The sequence below is a fragment of the Sinohyriopsis cumingii genome, unplaced genomic scaffold, assembly GCF_028554795.1.
Source record: "Sinohyriopsis cumingii isolate HCF-2022 unplaced genomic scaffold, ASM2855479v2 utg002675l, whole genome shotgun sequence".
In the NCBI taxonomy this organism is placed as follows: Eukaryota; Metazoa; Mollusca; class Bivalvia; order Unionida; family Unionidae; genus Sinohyriopsis; species Sinohyriopsis cumingii.
In genome coordinates this window covers 270248-291761 of record NW_028316269.1, presented here as the reverse complement: position 1 = coordinate 291761, position 21514 = coordinate 270248, and the positions used below count along the sequence as shown (strand labels likewise).

Genomic DNA, 21514 nt, shown 5'->3' with positions numbered 1-21514 from the left:
CACATTTTGGTGGTAGAAGGGATGGTCTTTTGAAAAGTTCATTGAATAGTAATTTCTATCAGCATCAAAATTATTGTGTTTATTTATGTCAGAATTTGTTTGTTTGTCTTGAATGTTTGAATAATTATGATATCTTTTGAAGATAGTTTCTGATTGAAACCACATTTGCTATAAGCATACATGCCAACCATTATGCTTTTGGTGTAATCATTAAGCTCTTTTCATTAAATTATGCCTTACATGTAACTGTATTCAGATTGTGCATTTTTAGTATATCCCCCTCCAAAAATAATTAATAATTTGTTTTCTCATTTTTATTAACATCCCATTAATCCCACCGACCATATTCTAGAAAAGACAGCTTCTATGTAACTACGACATAAGAGTACTTTTGTCCGAAGACTTGCATGGACTTCCCTAACAGTATTATTTTCTATTTAAAGCAGTTACCCTGTTTCCAAGAAACATGCTGGCTTCTACTTTTGACCTCAGTTTCTGTTTACAGCAGCTGTATGACTTAGTTTGGAGAGAACATACTAATTTTCTAACTTTTGATCTTTCATTGCAGATTCTCTGTTCTAATTCATATCTGGTACAGAACCATTCTGTAGGACTTTGGTGCTAAAAGTCAAGTCAGATTTGTTTTAGTAGATGCATGTGTTAGAGCAAATATATATTTCAAATAGTTTCACATATGGATTAGGAAAAGATGAAAAACCGATTCAAAGATGAATACATGAATTACACAATGCAGCGTTCCATTTTAGGGCAGCTTCATACCCCATGCAGGCTTCATGATTTTAATATTGTTCATGGTTGTAAAAGAAAGAAACCTTGAATTAGCTCCTTTTATTAACTCCAATACTAAGGTAACTTCTTTTTTATAGCAGAGCCTAATCGTGGACACGAATTTTATAAACGCAGAGGCGTTATCTACCGAGTTCTTAATAGAACATGGACTACCCCTAGCGGTAGAAGACTACATTGGTCCTTTGTTCATTTTTTGTTGTTGTTTTAGGGTTTAACGCCATTTTTCAGCACAAGACAGGCTATACATGGCGGCCAGTATCAATGGTGGAGGAAGAACCCGGGAAACCCCCGGAAAGAACCACCAACTCATGAGAAGGTACTGGCAAGCTTTCTCACATATCCACATTGGCCAAGCCCGAGACTCGAACCTACGCAGACAGCAGTGAGATGGCACTGATCCGTGATGGAGAGCGCTTTAGACCACTCGGCCACTCCTGGACCCCTCCTTTGTTCTCATGGATGTTTCCCGATTCCAAAATTATAGAAACTATGCATGTGCAAGAACAAAATCATCTAATATTCTTAGGTGTTTAGCAGAAGATACTTCACTTATAATTGTAGAAGCCATGAAAATTGGGATGTTTAGTATTGCAACAGATAGGAATAGTGATTATGACAAAAAGTTGTACTCAGTCTGTGTAAGAGACTTTGACAGTGAAAAGGGCAAAGTCAGAGTGCTCTTCTTTTATTACCAGAATTAACAGTGGAATCCACTGGATCATTTTTTTTATTTGCTTGATAATGCTTTGAATAAACGTAAGTTGGCAGAACTGTATGGGGTTTTCAGTTGATAATGCAACAGTGATGACTGGAATTCATGAAGGAGTTGCATTCTGTATTTTGATAAATGTCTGCATCATTGTACATATCAGGTTGTCTCTGTCATATGATGCACCATGCTGCAGGAAAGGCTGCTAATAAATTAAAAGGAGAACTCTTGAAGTATCAAATTGGCACTGTACCTGACATTGTACTTCATGCGGACAGAGTTGACTTTTTATATCTTATTTCCCAGCTAAAAGACCCAATAATTTTAAGATATAAATTTCCTCTTCTTTTTCAGGCTATGAAAAGAATATTGGTTCTTAACCATTATAATGCTGCTGACTGTGAGAGATTGTTCAGTATTAACAACAAAAATAAAACTGAACTCAGATCCAGGCTCTGTAACCAAGAACTTAGTGCTCTACTGGTATGCAAAACATTCATTGTCACAGCTGGTACAAAGTGTTTTGAAATGCAATATGCGAGTCTGTTGCTTTTTAAAGCTCAAAGTGTTATATACGAAAACTTGAAGCAGTAATTGATGTTAAAACTCCAGAGGGATAATAAATCGTTTTGTACATATGCTTATTGAATTTTTATCATGTTATATGTGGATTACTCTTTTTATCCTTTTGGATTAGACTTTTCCCTCGTCAGGGGTTGGCATGTCTGTATAAGGGTTGATACTTAGAAGACTAAGCATTGCTTTGATTATATATATATATATATATATATATATATATATATATGACTTTGAAGTTTATCCATGCTTCATAAATTCAATTTCCAGTCAATACATTTTTGAAGAACTTCATATATAGGAAGTTAATTTAGTAGGATCCAATTTTTATTGTCAAGACCTTGGACCTATGACTTAGCTGTCGGATATTTGCTAGTGCCCTGTCTTGTTTTGAAATATTTTATAATATTAAGACATTTATTCAAATGCACATTACTGGTGGAGACATCCATGTTGTTTTTGGACACAGTTTTAGTTCCATAAATTTGATAATTGTTACATTATCCTCTTTTATTTGCAGGTTAAAAATGTAGCAGCTAAAATAAGGTATGTTTTGCTCTCCTGGTCATAGACGCTTGTTTGTCATCTGTCCAGCCATTAGCATGAGTTTGTTAAACTCTTAATACTGAGAGTAGTTCATATAAACTGAGAACTCAGGTCAGTAAAAAACCATTCAAAAGTCAATAAATTTCAGTTCTCCTGATCTGTGTGATCCCTAAATTATTGGAGGTCCTTATCATTGAGGAAGTCTAATAAGGTTATTAACAATATTCCATTATTGTGGGTCATGGTAATCAGAATGTTTAAAAAAAATATTAATAATATTACATGGAAAATGATAACATTATTAACAGTATTCCATTATTGAAGGTCATGTGTAATTGGAAAGTCTGATAAAATTATTAATAATATTACATGGAAAATGATAACATTATTAACAGTATTCCATTATTGCATGTCATGTTTAATTGAAAAGTCTGATAAAATCATTTACAGTGTTTTGTTATTACAGGTCTGAACAGGAATCAACAATGATGAACCTATACAGAAAAGGCATCAGAAATGAAACTTGTAGAATGATGACTAGTATTGACATGGTAGTGTCTGAGGCAAAACATTTGTTTGGTTGTGAAAGAACACAGATTTTCTTTGACTTACTGGATAAGGAATTGTTTCATTTTATATCAGCAGGAGCTGTTCCTGACTTTGTACCTAATATGGCTGAGTCCACTGTCAGGCAGCATGTTATTTCTTTCTTTGAACATTCACATGATACGATGAAGCGACTGATGACATCATTATTAGGGTAAGTATTTTCTCTCTCCTCTTGTAATTTTTGGTACTTTTCAAACCAAATTGCCCCATTATTGTTCTTTGGTGTTTAACTGACTTCTTATGGTATTTTGATGTTTCTCTGATAAATTACATGTTAACTTTGTGTTATTTAATGATGAACATACCCAATGCATAGATGGAGAAATCTAGCTGTTTCAGTAACCTTACTTTTTTTTCTCGGTCTGATTGTCTCAGATATTGTGTCCACATGCAAGGAACCATTTTAAAAAAGAATAAACTGTATTATGTTGCTCCTGATGGAGTTGTTATAAAATCAAGAAACAATAACATACATATAACAAAGATAACTTCACTCATAAAGCAACCTAAGATCTCTCCTACGTTGTTAGCACAATATACAAAACAATTTGAGAGAGACACACACACAAATGAAGTTGAGCTTTTTGGTATTATGCTAGAAACTATAGTTCATTCCACATAACATGGCAGATTTTGTCCTGCCTGATAGTAAATTTCCAGGTCAGCATCATGAAATGTAGCTAAAAGTGCCTAATTCATTTTAAATATTCTGTGTGAAATTAATTAAATACTTTTAGCTACATTTAGTGACACTGACCTGAAAATGTACTGAGTTACAAATATGATAAGATTCACAGTTCTCTGTGGAATGAACTATAACAGAAAACACTGTTTCAGACAAGAAGGCTTTGCACATAACTGGCTACAAAAGGCATACTTTTTCAAGAGCTACTTTATAGCTGACAACAACCAGAAATGTATGTCAGGCCTGCATTTTCAAACTTTGTGAAATAAACCAAAGCTGCCCAGTTGAGTCAGACATAATGCAGTTGAAAATGAAAACTCGTGCACAAAATAATCAGAGTGGTTGATTCAGTAGGTCAAACACTTTTCCACAAGAAGACTTCAATTTCGCTTATCATTGCACTAGTAATAGCAACACTTGCCATATTTCCAGGACAGAAAATATACATTTCCAAGAAAATAGTAAATTAGAAATCTCACGGTCATAATCACTTTGCTAGAGCTGTGTAGCCAGTATTGTACTGTACCATTGACTATCATATACTTTTTCCAAAATAGAATTGATAAAGTTAAAAGATAATAATTACTAACACTAATAAAAGATACTCATTACTTTTTGTTATTTCCATATGACATTGAATGGCTGAATGTGATAATATGGTAACAATATTGATTTTTTTTGTGTTTCTATTTTCTCATGCATAGAATTTGTGTATTTAGGGTCAACTGCTCACCCCACTGCCCTCAATAACATACTTGTATTTAACATATTTGTATTAATGTGCAGTATTCAGAAGCAATAACACATAGCTCAAGATGTTCATTGCGCAATACTTACAACATATAACAATTATAACTTCTTTTTCTTTTCTAAGAGCGGCATATATAGCTAGATTCTAACTAGATAAATGTTCAGATTTTCTTTAAACAGTATAAGACCTGATTAGCTGTATAAAATGTGAAGGCAATAATACAACCTGATGATACTGTATGTGTTGAATCTGCTAACTATATTACAGAAGTGCAGGGTTATTTAATTTGAATGGAAAAATTGGGTGAGAAAAATAATCTGTGTTGGTGTTTGTATCAAGACAGGGAAATCCCAGTTGCAGGGGTTACATTATTTGTCTCTCCATTAGTCAGAGCCTTGTTGAGGAGACACAGATTTCCTTGTGCAAACCCCAATACAGATTATATTATTCTTCTAATCATACAATTCAACTGGAAACTTCAATACTCATTAAGTGTCTTTTTCCACATCACACTTCCATATATTGAAGCACAAAACTTAGATTTCTATTCTTTAACTGTTTGAAATAGGAATACAGTAAATTAATGCTTATTTCACAATTTTCTGCTAATGTGGTTCAGTGTTTGGAATGAGACTGATAGCTTTATTCCTACTGGAACTAAAACAGTGACCAAAATTGTATGGATGACAATCACAAAACACTATTTAGAAATTTCACAGCCCTTAAATCATTGTTACAAGTCTTTCTTTGCTCACCTCTACACAGTACATATAAGCTTCAGTGTAGATGTTAGCATCTGTGCAGATTACAGTACATACATATGTAGACTCCCACTGAGAGTCAATCATTCATTCTTTTTTACCTGGTCTTAGGCAGCAGTTTGGAGAAAATGTCACATCACCTTCCCTATTGGAAGGGGCTGCAGGAATAACTCTGTACATGTACATTAGTTGTGCATTTGTAGGTTTCATGCATATGTATAAATACCGTTATACCTGGGACCATGAAACTTAGTGAAGGCTGCATCTTGATGAGTACCACTCCGTTATTACAAATGTAGGTCACTGTGACTTATATTTCACAATTTACAGTTAGGTTTTTTGTTTTAACTGTTTATGTCTCTCTCTGTGCATTTGGTAGAATCATCATACTGTTTGGATGTGTCTCTGCTAGTATCTTATTTCCAAGAATGTTACTATGACCTATTTTTCACAATTTACTGGCATAGGTTAAGGTTTTACATTTAGCACATGACCAGAAGTTTTTTCTCTCCCAGTATATTACAACATAAGAAGCACATGTTAATCTGTGTTGCTTAATTTATTGGCTCTGGTAACGATTTTGCATTTAGCTCTTGATTATGTAAGCCTTAGACATGTTATGCATATTATTCGATCTAGAATCATGCAGCTGTGTGAGTTCACCTTGATAAATTCTACATCCTTACTGCAGAGATAGGTCTAAGTGACATATTTCATGCTGATGTGACTTTCTTAAAATATTGTGTTAAGTTCATTTATTGGTTAAGGTGTATCTTGCAGTCATTAAACTTGATAATTGGATGCATCTCTGTTACTATTACAATATACTTATAAGGGGGCCCCGAGTGGCCGAGTGGTCTAAAGCGCTCACCGTTCCGGATCACTGCCATCTCACCTCTGTCTGCATATGTTCGAGTCCAAGGCTCTGCTAGCGTGGGTATGTGGGAAAGCCTGCCAGTAGCTTCTCGTGGGTTGGTGGTTCTTTCCTGGGTTTTCCAGGGTTCTTCTTCCACCAGTTATACTGGCTGCCATATATGGCCTATCTTGTGCTGAAAAATGGTGTTAAACCCTAGAACAACAACAACAACAATATACTTATAACCAAAGTCATTGTGATCTATATTTTATGCTTTCTTTTCATTGGTTTAAACTATCTGTAGTAAATTCATCCATGTTAGACCTATATATACCCGAGCCTACCCAGAAAGCCCTATTTTAATAGAACAGTTGAAAGTAGGAATACACTTGCTTATTCAGTGTAGACTTTCCATATTTATGAATATGCATATTATGTTGTGTTAGGTTTTCTTCAGCAGTTTTACTGTGATACATGTGAATGAGTATAGGAATTTAATTAGTAGACCACATGCTGCATGTTTTTCATGTCACACCTCTGTTGTCATGGCTAATCAAGGTAATTATTGGTGAATGAGCTGTGTATAATGCTGATTGATACTCCAGGATACTCTAACCATAATTGGTCAGATTTTTGCTGCCAATGAGCAAACCTTTATAATATTTTCTCAAGCAGTTACATTACTTTCTCAAGCAGATTTTAAGAACAAATGATTTACCATTTTTACTCTGCCTTGATATCATGGATAAGAATGTACTTTTTATTGTTTTATTGTCTTTTATGTCCTGTCACAGTAGATATAAGTGGGTGGGTTGGTGAGTGTGTAGGTGGATGAGTAGATAGCCAGCTAGATGGCTGCATGGTATATTACAACAGTATTGATGACATATTACCAATGAAAAGTTACAACTTTTAAGTTCCAGTGTATGAAATGCATTGAAAAATTTGGTAGAAAAGTGAACAATATTTCATTTTCAGGATCACTGTAGTCTTAATTTACGTATGGTAATATTTACATTGACTGCTGGAGACTACTCTGAGCTACACAGAGGTGAGCTATGTAATCCTTGGTTACATTCTGGTTGGATTATGCCATGGCAGAGGTGTCAAAGCATAGCATTCTGTGGAATTCTTGTTGAGGATATATAATACAGTGAAAATGCCTTAATAACCATAATCATTGTATTGTCATACAGTACCATTTATTAATAATTTATTAGCCCTTGATATGTTTAGATGTAGATTTACCTAGCTTTTACTCCAATAATTTTGTCTACATTTTTCCCCAAAGAATTGTGGAAATACATTTAATAGCTAACAGTGGGATACCATGTTTGTGATTGATACCCCTAAATCAAGCATTTGTAACAGAGGAAAAACTGGTTTTGATAAAATGATACAGAAGCGTATGCGAACACAATGCGAATACAAGATTAGTGTTGATACTTATGCATTGATCAATGTGGTAACAAGAGTATCCGATAATATGAGCCACAATTAAATGACTCTCTGAAAAGCAGTTGATCAAAATATGTGGGCATACAGGATCAAGGTGTTCAGGCTCAACATTATGGTCACCCTGGAATTATGATAACGGTCACATGACATAGTATAAGTGTCTGAAGATGCTGACTTGACTTGAGAGGGATGTGAAAACAAATGTCAATATACTTGTCTATAATAATGGATACAATTCACTTTAAAGTTTGATGATGTAGCAGTCTTATGTTTGGATCATGAAAATAAATTGCAGAAGAATTTCTCACCTTAAATATTGTAACCTCTTATAGACCAATGTCTTTTAAAAAAATATTACTTGCCAAGAATAAAATACAATGTATGAATTAAAATCACCAGATTTTACATGCTCCTAAAAAGTGGCTACCGGTACTGTACAATATCAATACAAGCAATGGGGTATATGCCCATGTGACATGTTTCTGCTCATATCCTTGACCATAGAGAAGTTAAATTTTGTTGTATTTTAAACTGAATTCATATATTATGCATATTCTAAACACATTAAAAGCATACTCAGGGTGCTTACAGATTCTGGTTACACAGAAAGTGCATATGGGTATATGGGTCATTGATAATCTACATGTCAAAAAGACTTTATTTTCATAACACATTAATTTTCCATTGTTTGTCAGTTTTCCATTTTACTTAAGTCAATTCTCATTTAAGTTATGAAATTTAGTCAGTTTATAATTTTGTGTTGGTCTTTCTCTTCTTCAGTTGTCCAGATAGTAAAAGATTCCAGCAAATGTCAGAGAAAAAGTTCATATCCTTAATGCAGTCTGTCATTGACTACTCACTAAAAACTAAAACCAAAGGAGGAAAAAAGCTATCTTCAGAAGAAAGCACATTTATCATGGTTGACTCCAAGGAGTTTGAGAGAGCACTGGGAGAAGAAATTCCAGGGGAAGTTTTAGATAGACTTAGGCGTGGAGATGAAGTGATTGCGCATATGTTGGTTGATACAAGACTTGAGGAAACGCAAGCCTTAGAGAGAAGAGAGAACAGACTCATTCATTCCATTTACTTTCCTAATGATTGTCGACTTTTCATTTACATTCCAACAATAAATGGAAGCTATTGGCATGAGACGGATATGCAGAGAGCCAGTAGGATACGTCGACATTATAAATAATTGTTCTAATGTCTCCAGCAATTAAAACTTTAGGGTTATCAAGTGCAATCAATAGTATTACAGAGAGGACAGCTTTTTACCTTCTTTTATTCAGACACAGAGAAAATGTTTTATCTTTTAAGTTGTGATACTTACTTACTTAATGCCATGAATTGATTTACATGCATTCAGATACAACTTACATGAATTGAGCATTGGTAACTTCAAGCCAGCATTTGACTGTTATGATTGTTACAGGGTTTCCACACTACCAGAAAATTGGGAAAAAGTCAGAAGAAATTATAGAATTTTTCCTGATCATGAAAAGTCCTTATATTTTGCAAATATTGATGAAAGCCTTGAAAAATTGGGGAATTTTCCAACTTCACTTGAGAATAGAAACAGTTACATAATTGAGTCATAATAACTGAACTGATTGTGAGTTAAATTTGTTGAGTTCTGACCTGAATATTTTTCAGCAGTTGCAGTACAGATCATTTGGGTGCTTGCCATAAACATATTTGTATAGTCAACCCAAATGCTCAGGGGATTAGATTCATCTAGTAGACTGGTTAGTTCACAGACAGCTTCATATTGGCATCTTTTCTTATGTGGAAGATATGAAAACCAGTCCTGCATTACAGTTAGCCAACATGTTGGCAGCACTGTCTAGCCACTCTGCAGTGGGCCTAGCAACCTTAAAAACTGTTACATTGAGTCATACCAGCTTTAAATTGATAGGAGAGCAATTCATTTTCTCAGAAATTGTGAATATTACAATCATTACATCATTAATCAGCTGACAGACGAGGTGAAATTACGTTGTTGATGAAATTTAAGCTGGTTTTTGCCATTTGGATTGCTAGTCACATGAGTACACAACTCTCGCAACCTACATGTTCATGAGATCATCAGTAACATGATGTCACAACAACCTGTTTCAAATGTAGAAAAAAATGTGTCAATGATGGTTTTGTTGTATAACATGACTACCATTTGACATGTGCTGTCTGCTTGATAAATCTGGCTTTGTCCAAGTTGCTGTGAAAGTGACAGGTTTCTGTTAGTTGTTCAGAGAATAAATATGTTGAGAATTATGTCTGCTTTCAGGTTTTTACGAAAGGTATGTAACTTTCATTTAATATATTTTATTTTTTGCACAGCAACATTAGAAAGGGCTTTGTTGTTGATATCACACTTGACATCTAATGTCAAGAACATGTAGGTTGCAACATTAGTCATTTGACTAGCAACACAAATGGTGAGTACCAGGTCAAGTTTTATCCTTGCTGTAGATTTATCTCCTGTTAGAGGATGGAAGACATAATGATATAATACTTGCAATTTCTAAGAAAATAAATCATTTTCCTATTGATTTCATGCAGGTATGACTCGATGTAATGATGTTTAAGTTTGTTAGGCTCACCAGTAAGTGGCTAACATATGCTGCCTCAGCATGGTGGTGGTGAATTCAAACTTTTTGTTAGGCAATTGTTTCAGAAACCAGACCCCAACATAAATGTCCAAGTATGAAAAATGGATTGGGAAGATTCAGAGGAAGCTTGGAGTAGAAAACAGACTGCCATTCATTATTGATAGAGTAGTAAGTTAAATTTGTAGTCTAAAATGTTGAATCTCTGGTCTGAACTTTGGTGCTAAATAATTACAGTGTGTGACTTAATTTAAAGTATTGGTTTCAAGTCTTAAAAAAGGCACATGAGAAATGGGAGATTGCTGTCCCATGTGTTATAATTTCAATTTTTATGAACTGAATGCATTTTCTGCAGTTTGATTTGATGTAAATGGTCACGTGATACTGAACAGGAATTTTTTACACATCGATAAATTCTGCGGACTACTTTTGCTTCCCTGTTTCCATGTCATTTGACGTGAAGTTTTATCTGTATTAACTTAATACACCCTAATAATAAAAACATCATAAACCCACTAACCCACTTCTGTGATTTCCAATCAAAATTTACAAACCACAGATTAAAATGGACCATTATTAATTAAAACAATGTAATTGCACAGACCTTTGTGCACCCCACCACTCATCCCTTTTGCCGACAAAGATATGTAGTAGGCTTTACAAGCAAATCTTCGGAAATTATTGCTTTTCACATCGACAACATGTTACAGCAGTGGTTATTAAAGGGCAGGGTCATATGTCAGACAAGGGATCTCACTGAAAATGGACATGATTTTGCTTTTGAAAGATCAAAATGCGTGGAAAGTAAAAACATTGTATAAAAAAACGTGCCATACACAAGCGTAGTTTTAAAAAATAAGGAATGTCCTGGTTTAACTGCAGGAACCATTTTTTATATATTAAAATGATGATCATGACAATAGCATGACCTGCAATGACATTCTACCCCATATCACTTTACATAATCGATCAATCTTGGCTAGCGAAGATCGAGCTATGTATTCTATCACAGTTAAGAGGAAAACTTCCATGTACATAAAAGTGAATGTTTTGTTGATTAAATCTGCTGATCTTATGTCAGAAGGGAAGTAAATTGGATTTATATAGGATTAAATGATCATGGTTGGGTATTTATTGATGTGTAAATTGTACCTAAACTCTCTCAAAGTTAACATAAAGTCCTTCAGACTTTATTTACTTTGTGAGTGATTAAGTAAAATTTGCACATCGATAAATACCAACCATGATCATTTAATCCTATATTAAATGAATGAATTATGGCTGAAATTAGCAATTTGCAGCAAAATGTATGAAACAAAATGGGAGCATGAAATGTCCAAAATGTGTAAGCATTGTGAAGTTCATCTTTGTGTAAAACTTAACTGCTTTTACAAATATCACCAATAGCAGTTTCAGAACTAATATAACATAATGACCAATTAAACATTTGTAAATAATTGTGAATACACTTTTAACATTTAACTGTATATAAAAAGTAACAAATTTTAGTGTTACAAAATAATGTGTTCCTGCACTGAATTCATGGAGATTCTTATCAGTATTGTGTTAAAACAGTGGGATCCGAACATCATACAGACATAAGGTAGTTTTGTTATTGCATTTACTTATCATGGTTGTTGGATATAAAATCAGTCAGTTGTAAGGAAAATAATTAAAACATTTGGCTTATATCCCCAGATCATCACCTGTTATGATTTTGTTATAGCAGCATCAGACAGTGGTAGTCAGCACCCAAACCAGATGTAGTATTGACTTCAGCATTTAGGCAGATCAGTGTGTCACTAAAGCAGCACTAGTAGCTAAAGAGTTAATAACAGCAAAAGTTAGTGTGCTTTGGATTGGCTCAGATTCATATCTTGAGCCCGTAGGAACAGCCATTTTGATCAGCTGTCTGCTTTAGATAAAGCTGTTTCTCTAATGGCATATGTAAAGAAATTTCAGTCACAGTACATGAAAGTCGCATAGAGATATACCAACAATCCCTCTCTTTTGCTTGTTGCAAATTTACACAACTTCATTATGTGCCTATTCTGCTTCAGAAGGACTTAATGACAGTAGAATAAAACCTCAATCCAAGCACTCAGGTGATCAAATTGGTCAAGCACACTGGTTATCTTGTAATCAGCTCAAGCTTTGTATTTGTTCCCAGGAAGGGATGAAGACCACTTTAGCATCACATTATTCCAATAGGTAGTTTGTGACATGTTACCCATTTCTCTTTTATAAACATGTTATGTTAACAAACATGTATTGAGATATATCTTTGCTTATTATTTGATAGATCTTACTGGGACCAACTGTTGGATATTACTGTCAATAATAACCCTAACCACCAATCCCTACACCAGTTCATTTGGTGGTAAATTGTACTATCAGATTTTAATAGAAACACAGAAATCTACCAACTGCTTTGGCAGTTTTCAGTGAGGCAGTCAATATTAGATCACATTGAAAGTAGATATGAGAGCACCCATCAAACCTATGTGGATTATGAGGTGAAAAAATGTCATTTGTTTTATATGAAGGCATATAACTTTGAACGGCTTTTCAAAACATTGCTTATCAGTACATTATTTTAAAGCCAAAAATGTTGTTCTCTTCAGTAAGTATCATTAATGAACCTTGAAAATATCATCAGTTGCATCCAGAAAAAAACTGGAAATTTTTGTTTAAAAAAGTGTGGGAACCCTGTACTAATGATGTGAGACTAGCGTTTTTGAGCAAAATATCATTTGAAAATATTATGCTACATAGCTATGAAAGAGATTGTATTAAAATATTTGAAAGGTGAAAACAGATATAAGTAGGGTAAGATTGAGAGTCGATACAAAAATGAAAATGGTTCACTCTCTGTTTCACAAAATAAGCCTCCCTGGAAAATCGCAAAAAAATAACGCGATTGTCTCAGTACCCGGTATAAGACAACCCTGTCAACGAACTTAATAAACTCTAATTGACTTACCTAGCCTATCGCTGATAAGTTTTTCTGATTGCGAAAAATCGCACCGATCGCGTCGGTGTCAAGTTGGAGCCAGCGCCCTCTCTGCTTCTATTATCCAAAATTGTTATCAAGACCCACATGATATCTTGTTCTGGGATCATGTAGATTTATCGTGATAAATCCATGCGGAGTAGCTTGTGCTCGTGAATAGAAATTAATAAATTTTATTATATCCATATCACCGTCATACCAGTTCTGATAAATATATCGTAGCGTGTGTATATCAAGTCCGTTAAACACAGCAAGAATATTACAATTTTGTCTGATCACGCTTGGTATTTGTATAAATTTTTGAGTAACATAAAACACGTCTGTGTTTTTATGTCTATCCCGAGAAAATATTCTAGCTGGATTGGACTGTTTGTCCACCATTACGTCTTCCTACACAACTAAATTGTTAATGGATCCATCAATATCATCAACACTTGGTGCTTCATCAATATCAGTAATAAGTTCAACAACATCGTCTCCGATTAACGATTTTGCATTTTCATTAAAATCGTTAAGCACATCATAACATCGTTGATCATTGGCAGATGGCGTAATCAAATATAATTTATCCCATTTCACCTACTTCTTTATTATGTTAAGTAGCAGTTGTGTCTTACCACTTCCAGATGGACCTATAATAATCATTTGGATAGAATTTGGTAGCGCTGCATGATGCTTGACCGGTTCTCGTTTTCTTGTCGCAGAAAAGTCAGTGACCTCCATGTTATAGAAATATAATAAATAATATGGATTAATATTGTGTGAAATGCAGGGCGTGTACCCCAACAAGTGATCTAACAACTATTACAACAAAAAAATAATATATTGACGGTTACAGGTAGGTGTGAACGATGTGGTACAAAGAAATTTAAATGTATTCCCTGTGACAAGTCAGATGACGAGCCAGAGCCAAAGCCAAAGTCAAATAATATTTTAAAAAACCGACGAGGTGATATTGAAGCAAAATTAACAAAGTTACCAGGGACCCCGTGGGCTAAATCCCCAGGAGAAAAACATCTCCCAGGATATAATTACTGCGGCCCTGGAACACTACTTGATATCAGACTTGACAACCAAGACCAACCAAAACCAGGTGAATATCCGATAAATGCTATTGATAAAGCGTGTTATGCCCATGATGTAGCTTATAAAAGTAAAGATCTACAGGACAGACACATAGCAGATGTGAAATAAATTCACTCGCTAAATTCCATAAATATAAATCTTTCAAGGAATCATTGGCTAATTGGTTAGTAAAATCCGCAATGAAAGGTAAATTAGCGCTAGGTGCTGGTAATTAATTATAAATGGAATAGATTTATTATTCCCTAAGAGTATATTGGAAAGGTAGAGCAGCGATTAGTAAACGCTGCGAAGCAGCAAAAGTTGCACGTGTTACTGCTGAAAAATGGTTAGCACGTTGAGCAAAATGGCAAATTTATCCACCAACGCCTAAACGAATTCACTTTGCACATTTTGATGTCAGCATTCCAAATAAAGTTCATCAGGCTGATATTTTATTTTTACCACATGATACTATACGTCGTAAAACATACAAGTACGCGTTAACTGTAGTTAATGTTGCAAGTAGATACAAAGAAGCAGAACCGTTGTCAACAAAGACAGCTGCTGAAGTTGCTTCTGCGTTTAAACGAATTTATCAACGAGGTGGTCTACGATGGCCAAAGCTGCTACAGATTGATCCTGGCAAAGAATTTCAGGGTGCAGTATCATCTTTAATGAAAAAACATAACATCACCATCAGACGAGGACATACTGCATTTCATCGTGATCAGGCAATTGTTGAGCGATTTAATCGAACACTTGCTGAGCGGTTGTTTGGATATCAGTACGCGAAGGAATTCATTCAAGACAAGAGATCTCGCGAATGGGTTGCAAGATTACCAAGTGCGATAGCTGCCATAAATAATGAAATAACTCGAACAACTGCGTTAAAATCCGTTAATGCAATCAAAAGCGCGCGTATCAGGTATGTGACTGTAAGATATTTATACGAACCCGGAGATCTTGAAGGCGGTAAAAAAAGAGCGACTGATCCTGTCTGGAGTATTACAACACACAATATATCGAACATAGTAAGATCCTCGGGTAGACCCGCAATCTACAGACTGGATTCAACTGCTCCTCAAAGTGGATATACACATGAACAATTACAAGTAATTCCCGAAGACACTCAATTACTACTGCGATCACTTAACTAGAACCTCGACGTCGATTACATTCGAGACGGGTCAGCATCACATTTTCTCGTGTATGACCGCGACTACTATCTTTTCTATCGACAGTAAATTGTCTTGGATTAATACTCGAGTACTGCCCCAACATTATACAATTACAACTTGCACAATGATTATTCTGCTGTTGTTTCAGCGCGTTGATAAATTCAACATCAAGGTCAAAATCGCGTTTTTTTTTTTTTTTTTTTGGTCACTTTGTTTATAACTAGCTAATTTTTTTCTTATTATGTCGTTGTCAATATCATCATTAATCGTTGATAACGCATCCAAGACAATTATCCGCAGCTGAGATATTCTTCTAACTCGAGACACTGCGTGATAAACTAAATTCGACCATTCGATATGATCATCAACAATCCAAACAACTGTATCGGTAATAGTTAGTCCTTGAGATGAATGTATCGTCATTGCGTATCCTAACGTCCATTTGTCAGCGTGTAGCGCATCTTCAACAATATTGACAGGGACTAAAACAACATCATTTATTACAAGATTTCATTGAAGTGTGTCTCTGACTATTTTTCTACTTGCCACTATCAAATCATTTGGTCTCCACGTTTCCCAAATGTTGTTCATAAAAGTTTCTGGAATTATTTTACGCGCTATTTCACAATGAATTTTATTCGATTATTTTTTTAAATTCTCTTAATTCTTCATCAAGAGATCTGTGAACATCGGTTATTTCTTCATAGTAATCTATAAAATCCTTTAGCCAATGATGTGGAGATGGTCCAACAAACGGAGGTGGTTGACCGTGATCGCCGCACATTATCACAGCTACATTCTTTAACAATAACCAATAAAGAAACATTTTTAATATATCTAGCAACACTGTGCATATCTCATCCCAAATAATGATACCAGGAATATATTTTTCTCCCATTCGATCAGGAGTCAATGCGTCACCCTTGTGTCTGAAAAAGCTGTGATAAGTACAATAATTGACTTTTCGTTGTTTCATTTCTCGTGCAAGTCTATGTGTTGGTGTTAGCACAATCATGTCATCGCAATTCTGTCGGAATAATTCGATCACCCGAGTTGTCTTACCAGAAACTCCCGGTCCGCTTAAATAAACCGTCTTATGTCTGGATACTGGATCATACACGGACGCCGCAGACGACAATTCTGATATCTGATTATTTGTATAATAAATATCTTTAACCGCAACATCCGCGGATTCACAATAATTATGTAAAATTTCTTGTTATATTCTCCACGAACCCCATGATGCATCACTACTTGGAAAACGAACCAGTAATTCTGAATATTTTTTATCGATATAAATTGAATCCGTGGCAAATGAATCCGTGGCAACTCTGACTGCGGTGCGTTGAAATATATTTATCATCGATGACAGGTTTATAGACACATACGCGAGCACTGAAGATCTTAAATGTGTATACTGTGGTGATTCTCCATAAATGTAACTAACAACTGTGCCATTTCTTTTCCGTTGGATTAGTAAGCGTCTTCTCGATTACAAAATATATTTTTCGCTCCTGCATCAGCGATTATTAAAGCATATTCAGTATCATCTAGAATTAATCGTGCGTGATGCCGTCGGTGATCATATGCTCCACCATGGGTAAATTTGCCAATTATTTTTCTACCGAGATTCTTTGCAATGCTTTCTGCAGTGGAATTTTTCGCGAAAATGTCTAATCGCTCATCAAAGTCGTCAACGTCAGCAGCAGGGAGTAGTTCAGGCGTAGGTAACCAAACTTCGGTTTGTTTCCGATATGATATAATTGCCTCACTGACCTTCAACGATATCAGTATTTTACAATCAATCATATATCGTAAAAACACTATTGGTGCCCAGCGTTTTTCTGAAAAGCGTCTACCAAACCAAACATAACAACACGGATGAAGATCTTTAGCGAATTTTAACGACACTACACAAGCGAATCCTGTCAAATCAAAATCGGGTAATCGATCATTAATTGCAGTTCTTACCATCTCATGACAGGGTTGTCCGAACCGCACAAAATATCCAGTACACTGACCCGCTCCAAGAAAACTCCCCGGATAACACGCGACCATATCCACCGAAATGACATTGTTGTGGTTGTACTTGGTATTCCATAATCCGCCATGTCCGTATTCGATACAAATTAACTGCACATCTTTAAGAAATTCAAATCGCGTTGGCTGCCACGAATTTCTCTCTCTCTGGCAGCATGGGCAACAACTGATGGAACTGAAAAACAATTTTTTTATAATTGCTCGGCATGTTTTGAATATCTTTCCGCAAGATTTCTCATTGTTTCATGAAGAGATTCTTTACTGTATAAATCGCCGTTGAGTCGAACAAATTGATCATAAAAAATTTTTTATCATCTGAACTTGAAAATAACCATACCGATACAGGATCGTTTTTACTTATTTCGTGAACAAAATCAAATATATTTTCCCCAGAAAACTCGGGGGTGTAAAATCTTACAGTTCGATCTCGTGGAAATATTGTTACTGCGCTGATCCAAGCGTGAGCGTTATGATCAATAATTTCAATTGGTGCTCCATTTCCTTTATTCGCTGATTCATATAAAATGTCTACGGTTAACGTTTTTATAGTTATTGGAAATTTTAATTTACTTGATAACTCGGCGACATCATTTGTTGTAACTCCGGTAACCTTGACCGATTCAGTCCATTTGTTTATTTTTCACGTCGCTGGTTAGTTAACCCATTTCCAGGCTTCGCATTTGTAAAATGTTCCATTACTCGTTCGGCTACACAATTCAACCTTGAAAATCTCATTGGTGCAAGATCATTGATGTTGGGTTTATCATTTAGCTGATAAATTCCATAAAAACCGCGACCACAGGATACGCTCGCGAGTAATATGCTCTGTCAGTACCACTCGGCATTCCTGGCTTGGAATTTTTACTTAACACAACAGTTTTTCCATTAGCAAGGACAGGATCATGTTTGTCACGGGTAATCCATGTAGCGGAATCTCTAGCACAATAAACTTTATTCTGAAAAGATATTTATGATCATTAATGTAATCGATAATCGTTTTCGCACGTGTGTCGTTCATTGTAGCATCAATGACGTCCTTTAAAGAGTCGATTACTTTTTCATTGTGTACAATTATGAATGTAAGCCATGTGTGAGATGCACCATCCTCACTAAATTCTTTTTTAGCATTCCTGATAATATTAATCAGATCAGTCAGAGCTCGCCTCCGCGAGTCAGGGGTAGCAGCAGAGGGGGCGAATCGGACATTTTGTCCAATCGTTATTTTGCTTAATTATTACTTTCTGCACTCAACGATCTAGTGTCGTCAGCGCCTGGTAAAAAAAAAACGACGTCGTCGTTGGGGGATCGTCGCGTCGTCATTTGGTTTAATTAACACCTTCTGCGCGTCGATCCCCAGCGTCGTCAGCGTCCGGTAAGCACATCGACGACCGCGTCGATGTCATTGCCCCCTCTGCTGCTATGATCTTACAAACAGAGTGATCACTAACTCCTCCTCTTGCAGATCAATTAGGTTATTTGACTGATCGGTAAGTTTAAAATTAATTCTTGTTAAAAACCGATTATGGCATCGCATATAGACCGGATTAATCGGACTCTCAACGATTAAAAATCCCGGAGGGGCCGTTGGTGAAAATGAATAAAGGATATACCCCTGTTGAGCCTGATTTGATTGCTTGGTATCCACCTGGTAACTCCCTTCGATAACATCACACACTAGATTAATCGCTATCACCGATGCGATATTTACGTTGTATGGAGCAATATGCCTACCACCATCTCCGTTATCGTGTCTGAGGATAGTTGATGGGGGGGTGTCCGCGGGTGGATTCTCAGGCCATCCTAGTATGGTTCTTATTGAACTGTTATAAATATCAACCATATACCCCGGTGTGCTTATTTCAATCGTCGACGATAACGTCGGTTCATGAACCGTAATAGCTATTTTTGATTCCTTTCCTGTGATTGATTTTATCCTGCGTTGAAATTCTTTATTGATTTGTTCTATTTGGTATGACCCAGTTGGTATTGTAACCTCCTCCCAGTCTGGGGTCCCATCGGGTTTATTTGTCCGTGCAAAAACCAGCGAGTTATTAGGTTGTTGTCCGTTAAATGCGTCCGCTCGAATATTAGGCCAACTGTGATATACTCGCAATTTTGCCAGCGCTATTTCCTTTACTGGAACCGGTGATGGAAAGTTTACACTGAATTCGGGTTTCGTTGATGTTATCGATATCATATTTGTTTGTACCGGAGTGGTATTCTCCGCGATCCGCTGAAGTAATTGAGACCCTTCGGGGTTCAGCGACATTATTATTATTCGTTGTTTTTAGTGTCTAATTTTAACAACCAGGTGGTTTCGGCTTCCAGTTGAAAATCCTCGATTTTTGACATCGCGGAGCTATATAACTGGACCATCGTGGAGAATTCAACATCGGATACGAACAAATTATCAATTGACAACGAGATCAACCCGGATAATTTCGAGTACGCGTCGGATACTATTTGATGTTTTACTGTATACTCGTTGAGTTTTTTCTGAAAACACGATGATATCTTCCTAGTGATTGCGTTGGCGACTCCAGCAATTGTTGTCATCGCGGAGATAGCGATTGGAACAGCGATCGGGGCTATCGTGGTCACCGTGGATAAAATAACACCGGTACCGGCTACTATGCCCGACACCGAGTACACGACCGCGTCGATGGCGGTTATTTTTCTGCGGTATTTTTTTATTTTTGCACGGTATTGTTCGGAAAGCGTTTTCAAATTCGCGGAGAATTCTTTTGCGGTATCGAATCGATATTGATGTGACGTCGGTGATACCTCTGATTCAATTACCCTGGTGGTCATTTTTATTTTAAAAGAGCTAGTGTTTTTAATTACTTAGATTCGCCGCAAATTCCACATACCATGTAATGTTTGCCCGGGCTAGATTTCTATCAACGGCATAAATTGTAAACTGTTCAGTTGCGTTCCTGTCTATAATTGTTGATATTGTATTGTTAAACCCGGATGAACTCGACGATAATATATTAAACTGCATCATTGAAACCAGTGTCAATCGATAAATGCCTTTAACAGTTGCGGTAATATTTACTGTATTCTGTGTAGGAGTCCAATCGAATGATCCATGCCGAATTGTGTATACTGTGTTGATGATGTTCTCATGAGGGATTTTTATTTTTTCGAATTGCTCTGCTACTCTCGGTAGTCCGTCTTTAATCGCTTCAACATCAGTTTTAATCGTTCCTATTTCCTGTATATGCGTGTCCACATCTTTTTTGTTCGCTGCAACCCTAGTAATGAGTGTATTTATTTCCTGTATATGCGTGTCTATACTTTTTTTGTTCGCTATAACATTAATTTTGAGTACTTCTATTTCCCCTTCATGCACGTCTATACTTTTTTTGCTCGCTATAGCATTAGTGTTAATTGTTTCTATTCTCTGTCCATGCGCGTCTACATTATTTATGATCGTTACAACATTAGTTTTGATTGTTTCTATTTCCCGTGTATTCTCGGTCATACTTTTTTTGTTCGCCGCAACATCAAGTTTGATTGTTCCTATTTCATATGTATGCACGTCTATGCTTTTTTTGTTCGCTGCAACATCAGTTTTGATTAATCCTATTCCCCGCCAATACGCGTCTACATTTTTTTTGTTCGCTTCAACATCAGTTTTGATTGTTCCTATTTCCTGTGTATACGCGTCCACACTCTTTTTGTTCGCTTCAATATCAGTTTTGATTGTTCCTATTTCTTGTGTATGCGTGTCCATATTATTTATGATCGTTGTAACATCAGTTTTGATTGTTTCTATTTTCCGTCCATGCGAGTCCATATTATTTATGATCGTTGCAACATTAGCGCCGATTATTTCTATTTCCCGT

The 21514-nt window shown here is 35.9% G+C and overlaps 1 protein-coding gene across 1 annotated transcript in view; it reads left to right on the top strand.

The window, feature by feature from the left end:
• The window catches only part of LOC149770130 (uncharacterized), a 99821-nt gene extending 86593 nt beyond the window's left edge, over positions 1–13228 (top strand). The window contains exons 8-11 of the mRNA XM_089949355.1: positions 1874–2002; positions 2616–2641; positions 3108–3401; positions 8542–13228. Coding sequence (XP_089805481.1) covers positions 1874–2002; positions 2616–2641; positions 3108–3401; positions 8542–8956 — 864 coding nt within the window. The 3' untranslated portion in view covers positions 8957–13228. The remainder of the gene's footprint in view (positions 1–1873; positions 2003–2615; positions 2642–3107; positions 3402–8541) is intronic.
• Positions 13229–21514: the final 8286 nt, after the last annotated feature.